At 40.8% G+C, this 22,410-nt stretch overlaps 2 protein-coding genes and 1 long non-coding RNA gene across 5 annotated transcripts in view; 1 reads left to right on the forward strand and 2 right to left on the reverse strand.

Annotated features, from left to right (window-relative positions):
- Positions 1 to 2,644, reverse strand: part of LOC140734719 (uncharacterized) — a 41,664-nt gene extending 39,020 nt beyond the window's left edge. The window contains exon 1 of the long non-coding RNA XR_012100594.1: positions 2,189 to 2,644. This is a non-coding gene — a long non-coding RNA (uncharacterized lncRNA). The remainder of the gene's footprint in view (positions 1 to 2,188) is intronic.
- Positions 1,075 to 3,936, forward strand: tmem229a (transmembrane protein 229A). 3 transcript variants are annotated; one of them, XM_073059090.1, is made up of 2 exons: positions 1,075 to 1,196; positions 1,775 to 3,936. In XM_073059090.1, the coding sequence occupies exon 2, from the start codon at positions 1,868 to 1,870 to the stop codon at positions 2,906 to 2,908; it is 1,041 nt and encodes a 346-aa protein (XP_072915191.1). In that variant the 5' UTR covers positions 1,075 to 1,196; positions 1,775 to 1,867; the 3' UTR covers positions 2,909 to 3,936. The 3 variants fall into 3 exon arrangements, with proteins under 3 accessions (XP_072915191.1, XP_072915190.1, XP_072915192.1); XM_073059089.1 differs by lacking the exon at positions 1,075 to 1,196 and adding an exon at positions 1,505 to 1,636; XM_073059091.1 differs by lacking the exon at positions 1,075 to 1,196 and adding an exon at positions 1,549 to 1,611.
- Positions 3,931 to 22,410, reverse strand: part of LOC140734718 (ADP-ribosylation factor-like protein 8B-A) — a 118,403-nt gene continuing 99,923 nt past the window's right edge. The window contains exon 7 of the mRNA XM_073059092.1: positions 3,931 to 10,535. Coding sequence (XP_072915193.1) covers positions 10,486 to 10,535 — 50 coding nt within the window. The 3' untranslated portion in view covers positions 3,931 to 10,485. The remainder of the gene's footprint in view (positions 10,536 to 22,410) is intronic.

Raw genomic sequence — 22,410 nt, forward strand, 5'->3', positions numbered from 1 at the left:
GGAACAAAGAGATCTGGGAATATAGGTCCATAATTCAACACGTTACAGGTAGATAGAGTCATAAAGAAAACTTTTGGCATATTGGCCATCGTAGATCGAAGTACTGAGTACAGGAATTGGGAAGTTATGCTGAAGTTGTAAGACATTGGTAGTGCGGTCACCTACCTACAGGAAAGATGTAAACAAGGTTGAAAGAGTACAGAAAGTATTTTTAAGGATGTTTCTGGGACTGGAGGACCTGAGTTATAAGGAGAGTTTGCGTAGGTTAGAACTTTATTCACTAGACATAGAAGATTGAGGGGAGATTTGATAGAGATATACAAAATTATGAGGGGTGTAAATGCAAGCAGGCTTTTACCACCGAGGTTGGGTGAGACTAGAACTGGAGGTCGTTGGTTACGGATGAAAGGTGAAATGTTTAAGGGGAAGTTTCTTCACTCAGAGGGTGGAGAGAGTGTGCAATGAGCATCCAGCACAAGAGGTGGATGCATTTTCAATTTCAACCTTTAAGAGAAGTTTGAATAGGTACATGAATGGGAGGGGTATGGAGGGCTGTGGTCTGAGTGAAGTTCAATGGACCTAAGCAGTTTAAATGGTTCTGCATGGACTAGATGGGCCAAAGGGCCTGTTTCTGTTTGTACTTTTTATCCTCTACTCACCTTGGTATTCCAGCTTCTTTCCACAGAATCACTTACTTTACAGAACCAATAACAATTAAATGTTTTAGTCATTTTACTGTGCAAATTCATATTTTATTAATAGTTGAATTAAGATGAAGTCAGCAGGTACGGGAAGTTGATAAAATGCCCCTACTGATGGTTTATTGCCGTACCATGTGTTTCGTGACTCACAACCAAATCAGTTTTCTGAAAGCACTTGGCTGAGTTACCAAGCCGGCTTTTAAAAGGATTTTTGTGCGCTCCAAACTGTGGGGGAAGAAAGACAGCTGAAGAAAAAAGTATATTCGCAAACTTGTTTTATAACATTGGGCAATTTAAACAAAAAAGCTTCTGGAACAGTGAACAACTGAGTTCAATTAACAGATAAACGTCCAGCATGCAATAGCTAATATCACCCACCAGAATTCCTGCCTTGCATATTTATATAATTAAACGTCCGTGCAATGTAATACTTGTGGCATTGTTTCGCTTTCCAGCGTACTCCCGAAAATCGTGAACCCTCTGAAGACCGAAAAGGTGAATTTAAATACATATATCTTTAGGAGTTTGGGGGGGGGGGGGGAGGAAGGGTTGAATTATGTCTTTCCTCGCTCCTAGGGATTTATTCCTCAACCACGTAATTTTGAATTATGATTCTGCTATCATAGCTAGTGAATGGGGTATCGGTAGAGAAGGTGCAGGACTGCTGGATGGAATACATAAACCTTGCAAACTGTGCTAGAATACTTTATTAATGTCTAAAGGAAATGTGATGACACTAGCAGTTTTAAATAAATTCGGCCTTATTGGGGAGACCATCATTTGGATTTTCGGGGGCGGGACATTGTATGCATGCAGCTTTAAGGATGGCTGCGTTTGAGGTGGCAAGTATGGGGTTGTTGTGTGGAGACGTTTATTTTTACGTCTCTATTTGCCGGCCCGGCTGCGTAGGGTGAGCTTGCTACGTCTGCTTCCAGGTAACCGGGATTGGATACACAATCAGAACGGCTAACCTTTCCAGCGAGGGCAGAGAGAGAGAGAGAGAGGGAGAGGCGGGGTGGTGGGAAAAGGAGGGAGATGAGTTCGTCCTTAACCTTGCCCGCTTGCTTTTGCAGGTTTTTGTTCTGAAGTGGAACTCTGCGGGCTGCAGGCCTTCATTTGAGGGGTGCGGAGGGGAGGGAGCTCCGAAAAAAGAAAGCTCGGGGATAATGAGCAGCAAACGCCGCGAGAGTCAGCGGCTGCTGTCAGCGGAGCGCTCCCAGCAGAGCGGCAAACGCAGCCGGCTGGGCGCTTCATCCTCCCCGCGGCTCAGGGACCTGTCCGGTGCTGAAAGCGGCGGCCGCGCCAGCTCCTCGCTTCCTACTTGGATGCGCCTGTATTTCTACGGGATGCACGGGATCACGCTGGACGTCCTGCTGTCCTCGGTGCGGCGCTTCGCGCGGACCAGCGACCCGAAGATGCTGGGCTACTCGTCGCCCTACCTCGCTGTGCTCCACTCGCTCTCCCACCTGGCCCTGGAGAAACTCTACCTGCAGGGGAGGAACTTCCAAGGCCGGCCCGTGGTCTTTCACCTGCTGCTCTACCCCTCGGTCTACGTGGGCTTGCAGAGCCTGTTGTCCACGCTGGCGGAGGGCTCGGGCTCCTCGCTGCTCACCCTCCTGCTGCACTACCTCCTCGCCCTCTACGACTCGCAGCTCTTCCTCAAGAGCTTCCTCCGCTTACAGTGTTGCTGCCGCCGAGCTCGGCTGCCCGAACGCTTGCCCTCGCCCCGGGGTCTCCCCGGCTCCCTGCGCTTCGTCTTTTACGGGATGCACGGATTTTTGGACGAGATCTTCTTCACATCCATGTTCAACCTGGTGGAGAACTCGGACCGCAGGCTACTGGGTCACACGTCACTCTGGTCCTTCCTCATGTACGGCAGCTGCAGCTTCGTGGTGGAGAAGCTCTACTTCTATCTGTACTACCGCCTCGGCTGGACCACTTGGCAGAGGTTGCCCGTGTACATCCTCTTCATCTACACCTGGGAATTCACCTGGGGCCTGGGGCTCCGCCACTACGACGCCTGTTCCTGGGATTACTCTCACTATCCGCTCAACTTCATGGGCCTCATCACCCTAATGTACCTGCCTGGTTGGATCGTGCTCAGTTACTATCAGGACGTGTTGTCTAACGTGTTACGACGTGTGCAGTGTGCCAGGAGCAAAAGCTCCAAGACAGTCTGCAGCAATGGCAAAAGCAAAGAACCCTGACTGGAGCAAGAAGCTTATTTTTTAGTACATCTGAAACTAACGGGAGTTTTGATAACGATTGGGATATATTTTAATAAACGGCGGAGAGCTACGATTAAATATTTAGCTTTGCATAAGATTGGTAAATATTAACGATCATCAAACGGATTGCAAGCCGGCTTCCAGCGGACGCATATTGCCTTTCATTGCTAGCAACTCTATAATTGTAATTGTCTGTCCATACTCTACTCTCACGGCCCACGGTGTTCAAGATGTGCGTGTTGTGGCTATAATTCCCGAATCTGCTGAGTTCTGTACTCGAAGTATAACCATCACATTATCATGTGTTCGACATCAGACATTGCTTGCAGTAGTGTTGTAAATCTCACGTTGAGTAGGTTCAGTTTAAAAAATGGCAACGGGGGAAGATCTTTGCCAGCCAAGCTGCCTGGGGCATTGAAACCCAATTTGAAAATCAGTTATTCCCTGCCATATTGATTAACAGCACAAAGAAATGCTAAAAATATCTTTAAAAAACAGTAGTTAGTCAATCAGAATGGTGCTACGAGAGACTTCCTTAACACCTCATCCATGAGGCGAAGTGAATCCCAATTGGATCTAAAACGACCAATCAAACCCAACATAAGCATATTTAGGTGAATTTGGGACGTTCTCCGAGTGAATAATGGAAGCACTATTTCCTACGATTGTACCAGGTGTTTTATACACTTGACAGTATTTGTAATCAGACACATTTAGTGGGCAACAGGTGAGGTTTTTTAAGTCAATGGAACTCAATCCCTTTGAGAGCCACACCTTCATTCTAATACTCTAAGTGCTACAATTTGTAATTCCAAAAATAAATTGTATGTATATTAATTTTAAAATGTGTGATTATTCTTAGGCTAATTTTATTAAACATAATTGAATGTAGATAGTGAAATCTCCACCTTGGCTGATAACTTCCTCAAATCACTGTTTTTGTATTGGCCTGTAGACATCAACATTGTTTCTCTAACAGATGTTAACCACACGAACTATGCTTCAATATTGTACTTTTGTGGATTTATTTGAAGGATACATTTTTTTTTCAATATTGTTTGATAACAACCATGTGTCACTGTGTTATTACAATACTTGAGTTAAAAAATCTCTACAATTTTGGCTTCAGTACAGAGAATAAAACAAATACTTACAATAAGAGACTGTAAACATGCTAAGCTAAGGCCACAGTTTAAATCTGTACATTTTGTGTCAGGAAGCATAAACAGGAATTAATCCATATATTTATTTCTTATTAAAACATTGTTATTCATAGCTGAAGTAATGTGAAGTCTGTAATCTACGGTTTCAGCCATACTCATCATTGCAGAGAATCCAGGACCTCCATATTCAGTCAGTTTGGGAATTCCAATGGATTAATTAGAGATCTGTGCATTACATATTCCAGCATGATTTCACTCTGCCCAATAGAATGCCCTTTTTCCTCTTTTGGTTCCTTAAGGTTGTTGTAACCAAGGTGATAGTGGGGACAAGCTCCCTGTACCTGTTAAATGCTCCCAGTGGCTTGTGCCTCAAACAGCCTCTCACAACCAAGTCCAGCTTCTGGCCTTCACATGTGGCTTAGCTACTAAGCCCAGTAGAACTGTTTCTACTGACAGGAGAAGGGGCAAAGGCAGGTTACCGGTATCTTAAAACCAGTTGCTTCAGCAGATGGGGATTGTGAGCTGTGATTTAGGAGAAAGAAAACGCTGATCGCAAACTCTGCTGCCTTCCGGCTATACACACTCATGGGGAAGCCTTCGGGAGTAAACTCAAAGAGAAATATCCAGAGCTGGAGTTCATAAGGCAGTCCTACTGGGAACTCCTGTGATGCTGCTGGTACCAGACTTTGTCTGTCTTTGCCATTCCTTTTGAGTTCATCAGATGTGTGGAGAGGGGGAGCTTGCTACATGGGCAACAGCTTGCTCTCCATATTGTACTGCCCAGGCTTGCATATCCAGACAGCTAAGACAATATCCATGGTCAACTTTGACCAACAGAAGCCCCAGACCTCAGATTTCCCCTCTTCATGCCTCTGATTATATCCAGATTTTTTTTAATACAAGGAAATATGCAAGGCTGATAAATCTACAATTCACAGGCATCAGGGATGGTTTTCTTTCAAGTCAAATTCAGTAGATACCGTGAACTTTGCAGAAGGCATTTGATCAGTGCCACACCAAAAGGACTGGAGAAGGCAAAAACTCAAAGTTGGGTGGGGGGGGGGGGGTGAGGTAGGATGGGTTGGTGTTTGGTAATGATGGAGCCTGCTGAGATACTAGGATAAGAGAGTATTGGCTTGTTATTTTCGGGTTGATGAGCTTCAACTGTTGGGATATTGTAAGGATCAATGATAGATCATAACCACTTAGACTGGCAAAAGTACATAGATATGTCCTTTGATGGTACATATAGAGCCTGTTCTACAATTATCTTGGGCTTCCATGTCACAAACCGAGACTTTACTGTTGAGAACATGTGTTAGCTGATGTTACAGTAATCTTGTGTTAAAACAACATTGAAATGATGGCTAATCATTCTTCAGTCCAAAGGTTTGCTTAAGAAGAAAGACTTGTAATCAATTTTAATGACTTGGCTGAAGGAACAGAGTGTAGTCAGGCTTTATGATGATGTGAAGTGGTGAAATGTGACAGGCAGAAATATGTAAATAAGCCAGAGAATGGGCAAAATTTGCAGAAGGAATATCCATTTTGTTGGGAGAATAGGAAAATGTGTTCTTTAAATAGTTCTACTCAAAACTGCAATAGGGAGATCTCTGGGTGTCTTTATTCATGAAGAACAATTTAAGCATACAGATACAAGCTGCAAAAGGAAGTACAATGCTAACCTCTGTATAACTAAGGCCAGTTTATAAATGTCTTGAATGTAGCTGTACTGTTTACTAGTAATTGACACCGTTTACCTCAGGTCACCTTATTATCGGAGAGACACACTTGCATTGGTTCACTTGGTTAATTTCTGAGATGAGGGCATTGGTTTCTGAGTGAAGTCTGAATAGCTAGAGTCTATACCCTATGGTTTAAAAAGAGATAATATCACTGACGATAATACTCTGATGGGATTTGGCATGATGTACTCCTTCATGGGGAAATCTGAAATTGTGGGAGCAGGGGGAAAGAGAGATTAAACATCAGAATAAGGAGCTATCCACTTCATACAAAGAATAGGACAAATTTATTCTGTCAAGGGATTGCAAATCTTTGGAATTCTTTACCTGAGAGATCTATGGAGTCTGATTCACTCAATTATATTCAAGGTCCACTTTGATTTCTGATTTACAGTGGAGTCACAGATGAGAGAGTGGAGCTGAGATCAAATCAGATATGTATCCTTGAATGGAGGAGCAGGTTTAGAGAGTCATATCATGTTCTCCTGCTCCTATTTCTTATTTTTAGGAATCTGAAAGTTTTGGTTGGCTTCTAAATCCTAAGATTGTAAATATTCAACATGCAAGCTATTTGGTTCATATAACATTCTATAATAACTATTTCAATTTTAAAATAGGCAGAATATAAATTTAACCTGTGGCCAAAATATATATATTCACCATGCTGATTAGAAATTGGGATTTGCTGATGACTTGCTGACCTCTTTGCAGGGTTCTCAGTCTCTTTGACAAAAAAAAACAGAACAATGTCATCTGTATAAAAAGGCTGCATTACCAAACTGTAAATGAGCAGTCAACCTACCCTTACAAAATCAGGTTAGTGATTGGATGATGTTAAACATCAGTATTGGATAAAACTAATTCTGCAACACATAGCAAGCCCTGAAAATAACAGAACAAATTTGCATCTAACCCACTGTTCCACAAATTCATCACCTCATTTTGAATGTGTTAGTTCCCATTAACTAAAAAATTGTCTTCTGTATTTGATTAATCCTGAAAAATTATACAGATTTTTAGAACTGAAGCAATCAATCACAAGAATCCAGTCTCTACTTGAAATGACAGTACTTAAGATTCATCTCAGTTTTTTAATAGCATTACATTTCATTGTTATCATAGAATTTATAAGTTTAGTCTGTAAATATACACAAACTTTTCTACCACGACTATCAAGAAAATAAAAATTACTAAACTTTAAAAAACAAGTTGTTCCAGTCAGCAACAGTGTGAAATACCCAGACATAATGCAGTGGCAGATGCACATAAACATTAGGTGGAATATTGATCATTACAAGTTCATCCTTCCAATATAAAAGCTGATCAAGAATAGGGCCTACTGATTGCTAGTATGTTAGATTCTTGGTTAGAATTATACACCATGGAAGGGAACACTTTGATTGATTCTGATCATGTGGACTCTTGAAAGAGCTACCAATTGGTTCAAGTCCCCAGTGCTGGACAAACGATGTAGAACAAATGAGACTACTTGGTCCAACTGGTCCACGTTTGGAGCTTGTACTCCCCATGGGCCACCTCACACCCTACTACGCTGAAGGCTCCTTGTATTAGCATTTTATTTCTCTCTCTCTCATTAAATGCTGCTTTTGTTTCGAAATACTTTGACATCTTAGTTAATACAAGATTATATGACACATACTGCAGCATAATTTAAGAGAATACATAGTGCATACACCAGCAAAATTAATTGTACATTAAAACTATTTCAGAAAAATATTCAAAAAGTGATTGGAAATTGAAATTGTATTTTGCAGAACGACTGTAACAATGCATTGGACTGAAAGTGTCACACAAATATCATAGATCAGATTGAAAGCGTGATTCTGGTAGTAGAGAAATACATCAAAGTTCACCATTTAAAATTGAGTATAAGCATATTATCACGGTAATTACAATGCAAATTTACTGATTTTTCAATATAAATATACTGAACAAGAAGAGCTTAGAGGTTCATCTTTATTCAATTATTGTGAATATGATCTAAAATATGTTCTATATAGGTATGAGAGGTTGAATAGGTGGTGTTCCTGCAGAAGCAACGTGCAGACATGAAAGAAGAACATGAGTAATAAACCCAGCATTTTACTGACTTATTCAGTTTAAAATTTACATGCCACAGCACCTAGTAATAAAGTTAAATTTCAATTACAACAGGTAATTTTCACTGAAGAATTGGAGATGTTCCAGGCTTCATGGAATTATTGTAATGGTGCAATCAAACCATCAAATTTATTTAATTTGATTATTTAATTACTAAACTGAAAAATGTAATTGACAGATTGTATAAAGCAAGTTAAATACATTGCTTCTGCACCTTATAACAGGGGTTCCCAACTATTTTCATGCCATGGACCTCTACCATTAACCGAGGGGTCTGTGGACTCCAGGTTGGGAACCCCTGTAAGCGATATGAACCGCAACTTGCTGCTTGGGTCCTGAAAAAAACCCTTAAAAAAAAGGAAATTCATTCTCAACATTAACTGCAGTTATTTCTATATTTCAACACCTCAGATTTTGCACATTTATTGAGATTTTATCCTCTTTAATAAATCAGAATGTTCATTTTAAAACTTCTAAGGATGCATTAAATAAAAATGTATAAAATATAAAACAGTGCCTTAAAATGTCATGGTGATTTAAGCATAAAGTAATTTAATTGTTTTAAAAGTGTTGGCAGTTACTTGTTTTAATATTGAAAAGGAATTAAGAAATCTTATTGAACAGAAAACCATTCAGCTTTCAGAACAGGAAATTCTGGCACTAGAAATGCTATCCATTTTCAGTAAACTTTCCCTCTGTTCTTTTTAAAATGTTAAGTACCTTTCACTTAGTTGAGATATTGTGTTCAGTAAATCATCAAACATCAGCTCGTATGCTGCAAATTCAAAAGACACTCCAACCAAACACAACCCAGTTTCATATCAGTGGAATGCTAAGTAAGTGCTAGATTGTAACAGGTCATGGATTTTGGATGAGACTAACCAAGGCACTCCGTCAAGAATTAAGATCGCAGCTGTTTAATCAATGAGGGCATTCTTCTGAGCCCAAACCAATAATTTTCCCTCAACTAACATAAGTAAACTCAAATTAAATATCTTTCTTGAAAGGAATCAGTAAGACAGACTGGAATGAAACAATTAAAGATTTTGGAAGTATTGAACTGACATATTTCATTGTAGGTCAACAGATTTTTGTCATACTAATACTACAATAAACAATTTTTACATTGGCAAAAACGTTCTTAAGTTTTGGTGACATGAGAGACAGTAGAAACTGAGATCTGGAGTTAAAATTATGGTTCTGGGTGAACCTGTGTAGTAGTCCTGAAGCAGAGTTTTGACCCAAAATGTCAACAATTCCTTTCCCTCCAAAGACGCTTCTTAACCTGATGTGTTCCTTGTTTTGATCATCAGCATCTGTTAGGAAATGCTTAACTTCACAGGCACCAAGTTCAACTGCTAGGCAACTCATATGTACTAGACAATGTTACATTAATTAAATGTGCTTTCAAAACTTATCAGGGAATTTTAAAAAAAGGAGAGAAATGTGAAAGTGGCAGAAATTTGTTACCGCAGAAGAACAATCTTGTTTAAATAATGTAGTGTTTCCTCATTCAAACTGTATCAAAAAATCCTGCTCAGTAAATACTACACCACTCTGGTGCTGACTGACTGTGATTGAAGACTGTTCAAATTTGTTCTTTTTCTGATAGAGCTGATGTGACCCATCCTATACTTCGTTGAGTAGTGTCCTGTATCTATTAAAACATTAATAGTAGCTCTATCATGTGCTGCACTCACAAAGGCGTCAGCAGAATACAAGATGGAACTGGAAGTGTTGCATTACATGAATTTAAATCAATCTCCAATTTCCTTCAAATCAGTATCAACTGATTTCTTTTTACATGTTTACAAAAGCAAATAGTTGAAAGAAATTTAAATATGAAAAAAAACTGATGATATCCTGCAGAGCTGAATATTCAAACAGTGCTTGAGAAGAATAAAAGCATTTTAGAGCTATTTCCAGTGTCCATATTAAGAGTGCAATCCATATCTCCGTCAAAATGGGGAAGTGAAGCCGTTTCTCCCAATCAACAAAAACTTACCAGCCTGCTCCAAAATCCACTCTCACAATATGATTATTCTTACTATAGCAGCAGTATTATCTTCACTGGTATTCAAATAATCCAAAGTTATTTTAAATAGAGCTGAGCATTTTTGATCAGTAATCCTTCACAGAAATAATGCATTGTACGAAAACATCACATGCAAAATGAAAAATACACAACTAGAATAAGCACCCTGTTAAATAGGGTATAGGCAATTTGCATTTTTTTTAAACAGAGACATCATTCAAATAATGAAGCCACGTGTCTGGGGCTTACATAGGTGGTTTGTGATTACTCTGCATTACTGTTGAATGGCACAAATCAATTTTCCTTTTAAATGTAGAAAATGGCCTGAAGTCAGAGGAAACCAAAAGAAGAAATCTTTGAGGTCCATAATAACAGGAACTGGGGGGTTGAAAGACTCAGTCCCAGCTGAGTTAGGTTTTGCTCTTCCAACTTTCTTCCAAGGTATGTAGGATGGACAAGCTGTTTATGATCTTCTGCTAATCAAGACCATTCTCAGCAACGCCTCGACTTGGAGTGCTGAATAAGCCACTGTAGTGTAATGTCTGCAATGACACAATTTAAGATGTGGATTACAGCATCATGTCACTATTTACATTCACAAACAAAAAGTACAATAATCCACAGGAGGATTTTGTCCTTGAAATTCCTTAATATGAAAAGGCACATGGAAAACTATTGGACTATTTCACTCTCAGGTCAAATAAAACAGCATCCCAACACAATAAAAATATTGAGAAAATTGCTGACAGCAATTGCAGTAACTTATTTTCTTTTTACAGGCATGAAAACTATTTTAATACCTAAGCAAACCTGGGGTGAGTTTACTGTAGTAGAAAGGAGCCTACAACTGTGCAATGAAATTCAGAAAGCTAAATGCGATCCCAAACTTAGATACTATACATAAAGAACATCTGTTCTACCTCCACAATGACACACAAACAAGCACTAATGACCATGAACTTGAGTGTGCAGCAAGAAAGGTGAATGGCTTCTCAGTTGCACATTTCCATTCATTAACTTGGTTGTGAAGACAATGTCAAACAAGTATCATTTGTAACTTGAGTGGGAAAAATGAGCAATGGCTGCTCTTTGACTTCTCTTCAACTCACTCCAAAATAATGTATTACAAAACTATTCAATGGAATAAAACAATTAAACATTAAATGAAAGGCATAAAGTCAATGTAGATATACATTTTAAATTCTTTTTCTAACAAGTAGTGAAATAGAATTCTGGAAGGATTGCAAACACATTTTCCATTTTTTGCTGATTTAAAACTAACCTTCATTTTCCAACTTCAGCAACAAGTGCATTAGTGCAATAGATGAAGAATACCTGGAGAATTAGCTGGAATATCTCTTAGTGCATTTCCACACATTAGTCAGTGCAAAGACTTAAAATGTTTTGTTTAATTTATGAGCTACTTATTTTGGATTTACATTTTAAATGCACCACGAACAGGAACAATCCAGCAAATTTAAAACTTGCTAGTAAACGAGCGATGGTATAGTACAGTGGAGCACCATCATACGAAATTACTGTGTTGGATGTAGAGTCTGTCCCTTCACTTGTTACTGTGTTCTCGGTGACACTGGACTCTGATACACAGGACAGCAGTCAAATTGAAAGCAGGTTAATTTCTTCACCCTTTCAGCTTGTACTGTTAATCTGCAGTCCTTCGTTGTTTAGATGTGCTAGATACAGACATCAACAATACAGAATGATAACAGGCCCATTGTCCCCAATACCAAATACATTGTCTGCTAGGAGAGGTATTCATTATTTTCACAAATTGTTGATTGTTATTTCCCACTGAGCAATAAACCATACAAAGTAAATGGGTTTCTCTAGCATTCCAATTAAATGTCTGGATCACTTTTACAAGAACAAATTCATATCAACACAAATACTTTGTTTTATTAGACAAAGCCACCCATCCAGAATTCTTGCATATGCGCATACTGACTCTGATTTTCCATACATGATTCCCAGCCTTTTCCTTGAATGTGCATCAATGCCAGACTCCTCATGGGAACAAGAATTGGAATGAGAAGTTGTGGCAAATATCCAGTTCTCTCACCAGGGAATCCACCCACGGAAGTGCCCCAGGTTAGATCAAACGGAGAAAGAGCAGCAATTAACCAAGGTATTACGTCATTATCATCCATTGATTTAACTGAGCTCAGTGAAGTACTTTACTTCTAAGTCATTGCAGAATTAAGCCAAATGGCCCATCAAGTCTGCTCTGCTATTCCATCACATCTGATCATTTATCCCTCTCAATCCCATTCTCCTGCCTTCTCTCTATAATCAAACACCTTGTTAAGGTTCTTGTAAGTGCTGTTGATTTCTGGATGTCAATCAACATTGAAATAGTTACTCTTAATTTCCAAATTAACAGCAAGTATATTTCAAGCATACTACTTGTAAGGAGTTTGTATGTTATCCCCATGACCATGTGGGTTTCCTCCCACAGTCCAAAGTTGTACTGGTTGGTAAGTTAATTGGTCATTGTAACCTGTCCCATGATAAGGCTAGGATTAAATTGGGGGACTGCTGGGCAGCATGGTTCAAAGGGCAGGAAGGGCCTATTCCATGCTGCACCTCAATAAATAAATAAATAAACAAAGCTTCACAATCCAAGTTCCAGGTCACTCTCTCATTTTCCAGAAGAGAACTAAAATGTCTTTCTTCCTGGCTGGACTGGGAAATGCTGAATAAGTAACTTCTTTTTATTTGGAATTCCACCCACCCACCAAACTTTGACCTTTACACAGATATTTTCCCAACCTAATTTAGCATTATTAAAGTCTCCCTAACACTCTCTGTTCGTGCATCTGACTGCAATTTACTTTCCTACTATCTGGCAATCTGTTCTACAAAGCCAGTGATCTGATAACTCTACCAACTTGAAGCTTATGGGAACATCATCTTTTCAAACACTATAGCAGTACCTGTAGTCAATACTTAAATCAACCTCCTTTAACTCCTTCCCTATACATTTCAGTCAAAAACATCAAGTGTCCGTCCCTCTCTCGTTTAGGCCAACTGTGTAGCTACCTCTAGTGCTCTCTTAATTTTACTTCCACTTGCAAACACACTTTGTATGCCTGATTCTGTGTGTTTAAATAGAAAAACTCCAAACCCATCTTACATTTGGGGTGGCACGGTAGCGTAGTGATTAGCACAACGCTTTACAGTACAGGCAACCTGTTTCAATTCCTGCCTGTAAGGAGTTTGTACATTCTCCCCATGAGCACGTGGGTTTCCTCTGAGTGCTCCGACTTCTTCCCACCTTCCAAAGATGTACTGGTTGGTAGGCGAATTGTTCACAGTAAATTGTCCTGTGATTAGGTGAGCATAAAATTGGAGGATTGCAAAGCAGCGTGGCTTGAAGAGCTGCAAGGGCCAATTCCGTGTTGAATCTCAATGAATAAAATAAACACATTTCTTCCCCATTTGATTTCAGATTTACCAAGTCATGTATAAGGATCCTACGCTCTTTCTGATTGCAAATTGGCCTGGTAAAAACAAGAATAGCTTGCTATGGAAACACCGTCATGATGGTGCCCCGATAACTCCACTGCTGAGTTAAGGGCTATTCTTCTCTTCATGTTAGTTTAAACCTTTCCTCATAATATTAGTACAGAAAGGTGTAAAATACTTCATCTTGCACTAATCCCTTCCACTAACTCACTTGCTTTTGCATTCACCTGGACCCACCATTACCCTTATGGGTATGCAATGTAGAAAAACAGTTTTAAAGTCATATGCTCCAAGGTGATTTTTGCACCCCTGCTTCATCCTGCCAGACTATCGCATATTTAGTTTTTCTCAACCACGGGCTCAGGGTAATCACCTGGTGAAATCTGGAGCTTTGTCAACCCTCCAGTGCTGGTACTGGACCCTGGCAAGTGAAGAAAGCTAGTTTCCTATGGCACATGAACTAGTGTGTGGTTTAAATTAATTCTTCAAATTAAATCCCCAAAGAAAAATGTTTTTAAAAAAGATTTAAAGGCTAACTTAAAACCACACAAACTGAATTTTTCCCCTGTGATTCAGTTGTTGGTGTACATTCATACATTTGCTGTTTCTCCTTCACCCATCACTCCAGAGTAGATTGCTTTTGTAATCCAATAATCCATAAATTCCAAATGAATCCAGGGGTGTGAGTGGAGAAGGTGTTTAAACTTGTTTGACAATGTTTGGTGATGGAGGAATGCTGTCCAGGATAATGGGGCAACTTCACGGTATTTTTCAAATGGTGCCACAGAAAATCTAGCACCTATCCAAGTAAATTGGGAGAAAGCAGTATTACAGTCCACCATCTCTGTCAAAGACCAGCACATTGACAATGCAAAGTCAATTATTCCAGATTATGGAGTCACTTCCAGAAATATGTGTCCCCAGAGCTTCCAAGTCCTAGAGCAAGAACACTTCCAAACGAGCTGAAACTGGTGTGTTTTTTTTTTGTCTATGAAACTTGCAAAATTTGGGCTGCCAGAGTATTGAGAAAATTGGTAGGGATGTCTTTTAAATTTGTTCATTGAATTCAGACACAAATCTAATATTAAAAAAAAAAATTATGGGTTTAAAAAAACAATTTTGAACAGGAGTATATAATGGCTAATATCACACTGGCCGTTTATGATGTGCCCTGCTTGCCACTGAGGCAAGTGAAATTGAATGCAAGATTTAACTGACTGTTCTATACTACCACACAAGGCTGATTTCCACCACTCAATACTTAGGGAGTGCCGGAAACCCAGCAAAAGACAGAAAAAGCAAAAGAGGAATTTGGAATTTTTGTAAATCGTTAATCACAGTACAACTAAATCAGGAATCTCTCTAGCCTTTGAATAACATACTCTCAAAATGCAGTTAACTTTGTGAGTAAATTATTATTCTGAATACATAGCTCTTACTTGGATTATCTACAAGCTCTTAGGGGAATAAAAATGTTTATCAGATCTTTTTTACTACATGAAGATAGCGAGTACATTTCCAACCTTCTTCCATTTCCAGTTTTCCCCGTAACTGGTAACCATCGCTGAAGCACTTTTCAGATGTCACCAGTAGCTTCCTGATACTTCACCAAAACAGCCTTTCTTCATAAACACCCTTGACAAATGAGCACAGCTATGGCTATTCAAAAGTACACTAATACGCTCGGCACAAAAGCGCTTCATGGCATCTAATCGGTACCACAGCTAAAACTTCCTCACACAAGACAAACTTAGAACTGAAACTGCCTACTCTGGTACAAGGAGCTCGATAGCACCGCATGGCTTGCATTCAGCAAGATATTTGGCAAGCTGCAGAGTTCTTCTCACACTTACGTTTCCTGTATATATTCTCCACTGTATTTTATGTTTCTATAAGAAGGTTGGTTGTAGTCTTCAATGACATAGTGAGTCTGCATACAGCAGTAAAATATTACATTTCTATTGAAATACCTCAGCATTCATTCATCCTGTATCATGTGGCATGGTCTTAAATTTATGAGCGTTCTGGGATGTTTTTAATCAGATGTGAATAAAGTTGAAACAAGACATATATATAGATATATAATAAGCAGTGTCATCTGCAGATGGTCCTGACCCCTTGAAATGAAAATAGCCCTCAAATGGATGCTGTGCTCTACCTACCTCTTCGGGGACCTCTCACCAAACCTGGGCACACATTCCCTGCCTTAGGGATCACTAGCAAATAAACAGCAACCATAAGCATACTGGTGATCTTGTGCATGGGTAGTCATAAGGTTTGCTAATTGAGTCTCCGCTGAGTAGCTAACCACTGGCAGTGGGGAGAGCTTCTCAGTAAGGCCAGCTGTTTCCAATGCAGAATGGCATTTCATTAAATAAGCCCAACCACGTGGCACTGTAAATTATCACCATCTTTTTAGGAGATATTTAGAAGAGACATTATTGTTTTAATGGCACATAAATGAAGCAAATGAATTTTTTACTCAAAAATATTTGGAAAGAAAGGCACTGGGGTGGAATAGAAGCCTTCCATTAGTTTCCATTTTCTCCCTGTAGATCACAGTTTGTCCCTCCTGAGACATCACAATTGTAGAGAGATACAGAACAAGCCACACACACACACACACACACACACACACACACACACACACACACACACACACACACACACACACACACACACACACACACACACACACACACACACACACACAATACTAAAATGGCCATTAAGCATCCTGTTTCATTTTGTTTGGTTTTCTGAGCGGGAGGAGGGATATGGGGGTCAATGTGCCTGTTCTGCTTTGTTTTTTTGTGTGGGGAGGGGACATTTTGGGGGTTGATGGTCATACTGCCTTTCTTTTCTTTCTTGGTTTCATGGCTACTCAGAGAGTTTTCTTTGATAATAAATCAACCTTTGAACTGAAATATTAATTTATGCTCATATGTCAACTTTTAATTGTTCTGAATCATGAAGTGACCACAGTTTGTTGAAAGTTAGTAAAAAAAGTTTATAGATATAATGAACTTTTTGATAGTTGGTGTCCAGTGTCACATAGAAAGCCAGGAGTTTCTGAGCACACCTCAAATCTGCCTTCTGGCCAGAATGGCTGTTCATGCACTTTGCTCACATGCACACCTGCCTGGGGTCAATATGGAGGGCTAAATAAGCTGGCCACCCACCCTAGGGAACCCATTTGTGACAAATATTTGAGGATCTAGTAGCAGGTATGCCTCAGGTAGCACACTGCTGAAAGCTGTGATTCCCATCTGAGGTGCCGGCAAGCTCACTTTAACTCTGCCTAATGTTTCTGTAATTCAAAACCCTGTATTGACATACAGAATTTGCTTGATTTTCTTAAAGCATTACTTGCATATATAAATGTATTCTCCAGAACAGAAAGCCACACATGAAATCACTCTACACTAGAAACCCAAAGGATGCAACTTGCATCAGTGACTGATTTTCCCCATGAGAATCAGACCTAAAGGTATTATTTGCTATCCCTGGAACATTGTAGGGAAACTGAGTCACAGTGTTGCGAGGTTCACCAGATTCAACAGTTCTCACCAGTCAGCACTGGGATCCTGACCGAATGGGGTTATCTTTCATTTAGTTACATATCTTCAGACTTTAAGATGCATATATGCAAACATACGTGTGTGTGCATGTGCCAAGTCCATCTAACAGATGCTGTCTCTAAACATTTTGGATTTTTTTTAACCTTCAATGAAGGCCTCGGTCTGTCAAGTGTGAACGATAGGTGACATGCGATAGCCATCCATGCTAGAGAATTCACTATTAGGCACGTACTACTGCTTGGAATTGAAGTGGGAGCAAAATAACCCTCATCCTGCAAATCACTCTTATAGTTGAAACAACTGGGAATGAGTGAAGTGACAAAATCTGGAAAAGAGATGTTCAAATGATCTTTGCTATTCAAGAGGGCAGAAAAGAACAGAAAGCTGAGTTGGGGCTGAGGTCGGTACAGTGAGGAGTGGAGGCACGGGCTCAGTATCTCAAATAGTATGTAAGAAGGCAGTAAGTGGGAACAGTAAGTGAGCTGCATAACAGGTGTAGGCTACTGCATAAATCAATAAGTAATGGGAACCTGCGTGGAAGGTGCTGCAATAATCATGTGTGATTTTAATTCTCATAAAAAGTTCCTCAGCACAAACATTACTGAGGATCTCGCATGGTCTGCACATACCGGCTGTGTGGTGAAAAAGGCACAACAGCGCCTTTTTCACCGAAGACAGTTGAAGATGTTTGTTATGCCCTCTCCCCCCCTCCCCCAACTTCTAAGAACTTTCTACAGGGGCACAATTAGGAGCATCCTGACTGGCTGCACCACTGCCTGGTATGGGAACTGTACTTCCCTCAATCGCAGGACTCTGCAGAGAGTGGTGCAGACAGCCCAGTGCATCTGTAGATGTGAACTTCCCACTATTCAGGACATTTACAAAGACAGGAGTGTTAAAAGGGCCCGAAGGATCATTGGAGACCTGAGTCACCCCAACCACAAACTGTTCCAGCTGCTACCATTCGGGAAATGGTACCGTAGCATAAAAGCCAGGACCAACAGGCTCCGGGACAGCTTCTATCACCAGGCCATCAGATGGATTAATTCTTGCTGGTGCTACTGTATTTCTTTTATATTGACTATCCTGTTGTACATAATATTTATTGTAAATTACTATAATTGCACATCTGAACAGAGATGCAACATAAAGATTTTTACTCGTATTGGAAGGATGTAAGTAATAAAGTCAATTCAATTCAAATTGACAAGGTTCCCCATGTGGATTAGTTCATAGAGTATGCTCCGGAAGCTTCATCAAGGCAATATGTGGAGGAACCAAATGCAGTGTAATATTGTAAATATATTGTTTGATTAAGCATTCTTAGTTCCCTTTTATAATTTATTATGCATTATATGTAAGTAGTACACAAGTGACATATGTAATTATGCCACATCATAAGCAAGCACCTCACTGAATAAAATAGAGGATAAAACTAAGTAGGCAAATATCCCAGCTCCTGTACTTTTCTTTTGATTGTTTTCTGGACATACAAAACAGTGGTGATGAGAAAGTGTTAAAGTGAACCCGAGATGACCTGTTGAAGCACAGCACAAGAGAATCTGTAGATGTTGGAAATCCAAAGCAACACACACAAGATGCTGGAGGAATGCAGGCAGGCCAGGCAGCGTCTATGGAAAGGAGTAAACTGACCCTTCATCACGGGCTTGGCCCAAAACGTTGACTGTACTGTTTGACCATCTGACCTGCTGAGTTCCTCCAGCAATTTATGTATGTTTTTCTTCAGAAGAGGAGAGCGACACTAGAGTTAAAAAAAGGGAGAAAATGGATGAAATTAACAATCAATGAGTACATTCATGGGTTAATAAACAGTGAAGATTGGGTGATAGTAACAGCAAACAAATAAACAAAATGCAGAAATGGCTGGTTAAGTCAAAAGTTCAATCACACAACAGATAACTGGATTATGTATACTGAATGAATTGAGCAGTATTTTGAAGCAAATAAGATAGCCATTGAGAAATGACTGCCAGTGTTGCTAAATGCTAATGGGTGGGAAAAGCACACAGTTTGCTTAGAAGTTTGACTGCTCCAACCAAACCTGCTGAAATGGGATTTGCTGATATCATGAACGTAATGCAGCACCATTTAGAACTGAAACAATTGTTGATTGTAAAATGCTTTAGACTTATAAGTGGAATCAAAAGAAAGGGGAGTCGATTTCAGCTTATGTGGCTGAATTGAAGAAATTGTCCGAGCATTGTCAGTTCAGTGGTGGGATTAAAGATGCACCGAGAGATCGATTACTTTGCGAAATCTTACAAGAAAACATTCAAAAATGGCTCCTAACTGAAGCACAACTCACACTTAAAAGAACCTCTGAAATCACTATCAATGGAAACAGCAGACAGAAATGCAATTGAAATGCAGTCTGCCCAGGATAGAAGATATCTTTGCACATTTTTCTGGAGGGAAATAATTACTCAAAGTGAACTTAGCTGAGGCTTACCTACAGGTAGAGATGGAAGAAGAGTCCAAATTGTTTAACGCCATAAGCACTCACAAAGGGCTTCAACTCTAGAATAGGATCTGTACCTGCACTCTGGTAGAAAGTGATGGGCCAGGTGCTGCGAAGTTGCCCAGGCGATCAGTGTAACCTTAATGATAACATTGCTACTGGTGAGGATGACTAGGAACACCTCCAAAGTCTCAAGATAGGTGTGGTGGTTCAGTCCAAAGTCCGTGGTCCAGTCCGCATACTCCGCACTCCGGGTTTTCTGGTGGTCCCTTGCTGCAGTTGGACTTAACTAGAAACACCTGAGGCTCATATTGGAACTGGGAATATAAGTGGCCCTGGTATTGGGGGGGTCATCTTGTCAAGATACTCATGGTAGGCTAGAATGGGCTCTTGCCATCCTTGGGGCTGTGTTGGAGAACCATGGCTTCTGGGAGCCTTGCTGTCAGTAGTCGGAGTGGTCATTGTGGTATGGATTCAGCTGTTTCCTGGGCCAGCTGGGTGGCCGTCAGCCATTCCAAGCTAGGTAGGGATCCGGTTGCTTCTGTAGCCAGCCAAGGCTGCTGGCTGTAACGGCTACTCGAAGCTACCCCGATGCAGAGGTGCAACTGTCTGTCGTTCCTTGGTGTTTGTCTCTTCCTGTCCTTGCCCCTGTGGGGTAAGTCTGGCCATTCTGCTGTTGCTCTGTGGGGGGATTTGTCTTGCTTTGTCCTTGCTTCCATGGGGTAAGTCAGGACATTCTGCCATTGCCCTGTGGGGGGAATCTGTCTTGTCTTTGCCTCTGTCGGGTAGGTCAGGCTGTTCTGCTGTTACCCGCCAGATAGTCCTGCCCCACCTTGGTGTGGAGTTATAGATGAGTCCCGGCTTGTCGCTGGATTAGCCCTGGCTCTATGTTTGTGTACAGTCCCGTTTCATGTCAGTGCCTTGATAAAGATGAGTCCCGGCTTGTAGGTGGATAAGCCCCGGCTCTATGTCTGTGTACTGTCCTGTCTCATGTCAGTGTCCTGTTAAAGATGAGTCCCGGCTTGTCAGAGGATAATTCCCGGCTCCATGTTGATGTACAGTTCCTAGTCGGCCCCTAGCTTCAGCCTCCGAGTTCCCCAAGCTCCAAGCCGGCAGCCTCCAGCCTCGACCCAACCTGTCTGCAGCCTCTAGCCAAGCCTCAAGACCCCAAGTCCCTAGCCAAGCTTCGTCACGTCCTTGCCTGGGTTTGGGGGTCCGAGCCCGAGGTAAGACCCAGGTTCTGGGTCCTTGTCCAGTCTCGGGCTCGGAGTCTACCCCAGGTTCCTTGTTCCCAGTCTCTTGTCCTGGTCCTGCTTCCCCTGCCTAGACTGCATCCCGTCCCGTCCTTGGGTTCTGTCTCGTCCTGTTTCCGGGACTCCAGTGTCTGTGTCCTGCAGGTGGGTCCTGATTCAACACCCGATTTATGACAATAGGTTTAAAAAGATTAGAAGATTATGGGCTCAGACCAAGATGCAAGCAACAAGTGTGAATTCTTTAAACCAAACATCATGTACTATGGTCACACCACTGACAGACAAGGACTACACACGTGTGCTGAGAAAATTTAAGCAGTGGTGGATGCCCCATGGCTAAAGAATATACCACAGGTGCTGTCATTTATCCTACCATTTGTAGGATTTGTCAATTACTATAACAGGTTCCTGTCAATCTGGCTACTGTGCTCCACCCCTTGAACTCATTACTGCAGATCAGGTAAAAATGGAAATGGAGAAAGCGGTATGAGGTGACTTTCTAAAAGATAAAGTAAATTGTGATATCACACATTATGATCCATGTTGTCTAGTGAAGCTTGCTTGTGATGCTTCGCTTTATCATATAGGTGAAGTCAGGTTGCATGTTATGATGGAAGTGAACACACCACAGTCTTTGCATCACGTTCTCTTTCCAGTACAGAGAAAAGTTATGCACAGTTTGACAAAGGCCCTGAGTTTATTTTGGGGTGAATAGCATTTCAACCAGTACCTGTATGAGAGAGAGTTTACTCTCAATACCGATCATCAAACACTAGTGTCCATTTCCAATCTACAGAACAGTGTTTCACTAACAGTAGTAGCATGAATGCAAATATGGGCTCCGTTTCTTGGAGGACACAATTACAAGATTGAATTCAAGAGGATAACTAACAATGGAAATACAGAAGCATCGTCCTGTTTACCCTTGGAAAAGGAAATACCTGAAAAACTTACAAAGAAGGACACTCCGCTCAACATATTCTCCCTAATGCAAATCAAAAAAGCCTCCATATTACAGCAGAGATGATCCAAAGGGAAACGTTAAAACAACCCACACTGTCTCAGGTCTATATGGCAACCCAAAAAGACTGGAATGTGCAGAAGAAACTGCATGTCTCACATTTTTACCAGCATTAGGATGAACTTGGGTTGCCAATATGGGGACTGAGAGTTGTACCATCCAAGCTGAGAGCTAAAGTGTTGGAGGAACTACATGCTGGTCATCTAGGAATGGTCAAAATGAAAGGTTTGGCTTGAAGCTTTATTTGGTGGTCTGGGATAGATTAGCAGATCGAGCAGCTTGCCATGCACTGTTTGGGATGCCAACACATCCAGATGATAAAAGCAGCATCTCTTCATCCCTGGGAATGGCCTGCATTGCCTTGACAGAAGATTCATGCGAATTTTGTTGGACCATTCATGGACACAAATTTCTTGGTAGTGGTGGATGCAGCTTCAAAGTGGCCAGAAGTGTTCCCAATAACTTCCACTACAGCCCCACACACTGCTGATGTGTTCAGAAGCCTCTTTTCGAGGGCTTGTGTTCCAGAACACTTAGTGACAATGGACCATAGTTTGTTGCAGAACAGTTTCAGTCATTCCTGAAAATGAATGGAAT

Source organism: Hemitrygon akajei, chromosome 10 (assembly GCF_048418815.1).
Source record: "Hemitrygon akajei chromosome 10, sHemAka1.3, whole genome shotgun sequence".
Taxonomy (NCBI): domain Eukaryota; kingdom Metazoa; phylum Chordata; class Chondrichthyes; order Myliobatiformes; family Dasyatidae; genus Hemitrygon; species Hemitrygon akajei.

Coding starts and splice junctions, on each gene's coding strand:
- tmem229a (XM_073059090.1), top strand. CDS start 1,868: ATGAGCAGCAAACGCCGCGAGAGTCAGCGGCTGCTGTCAGCGGAGCGC.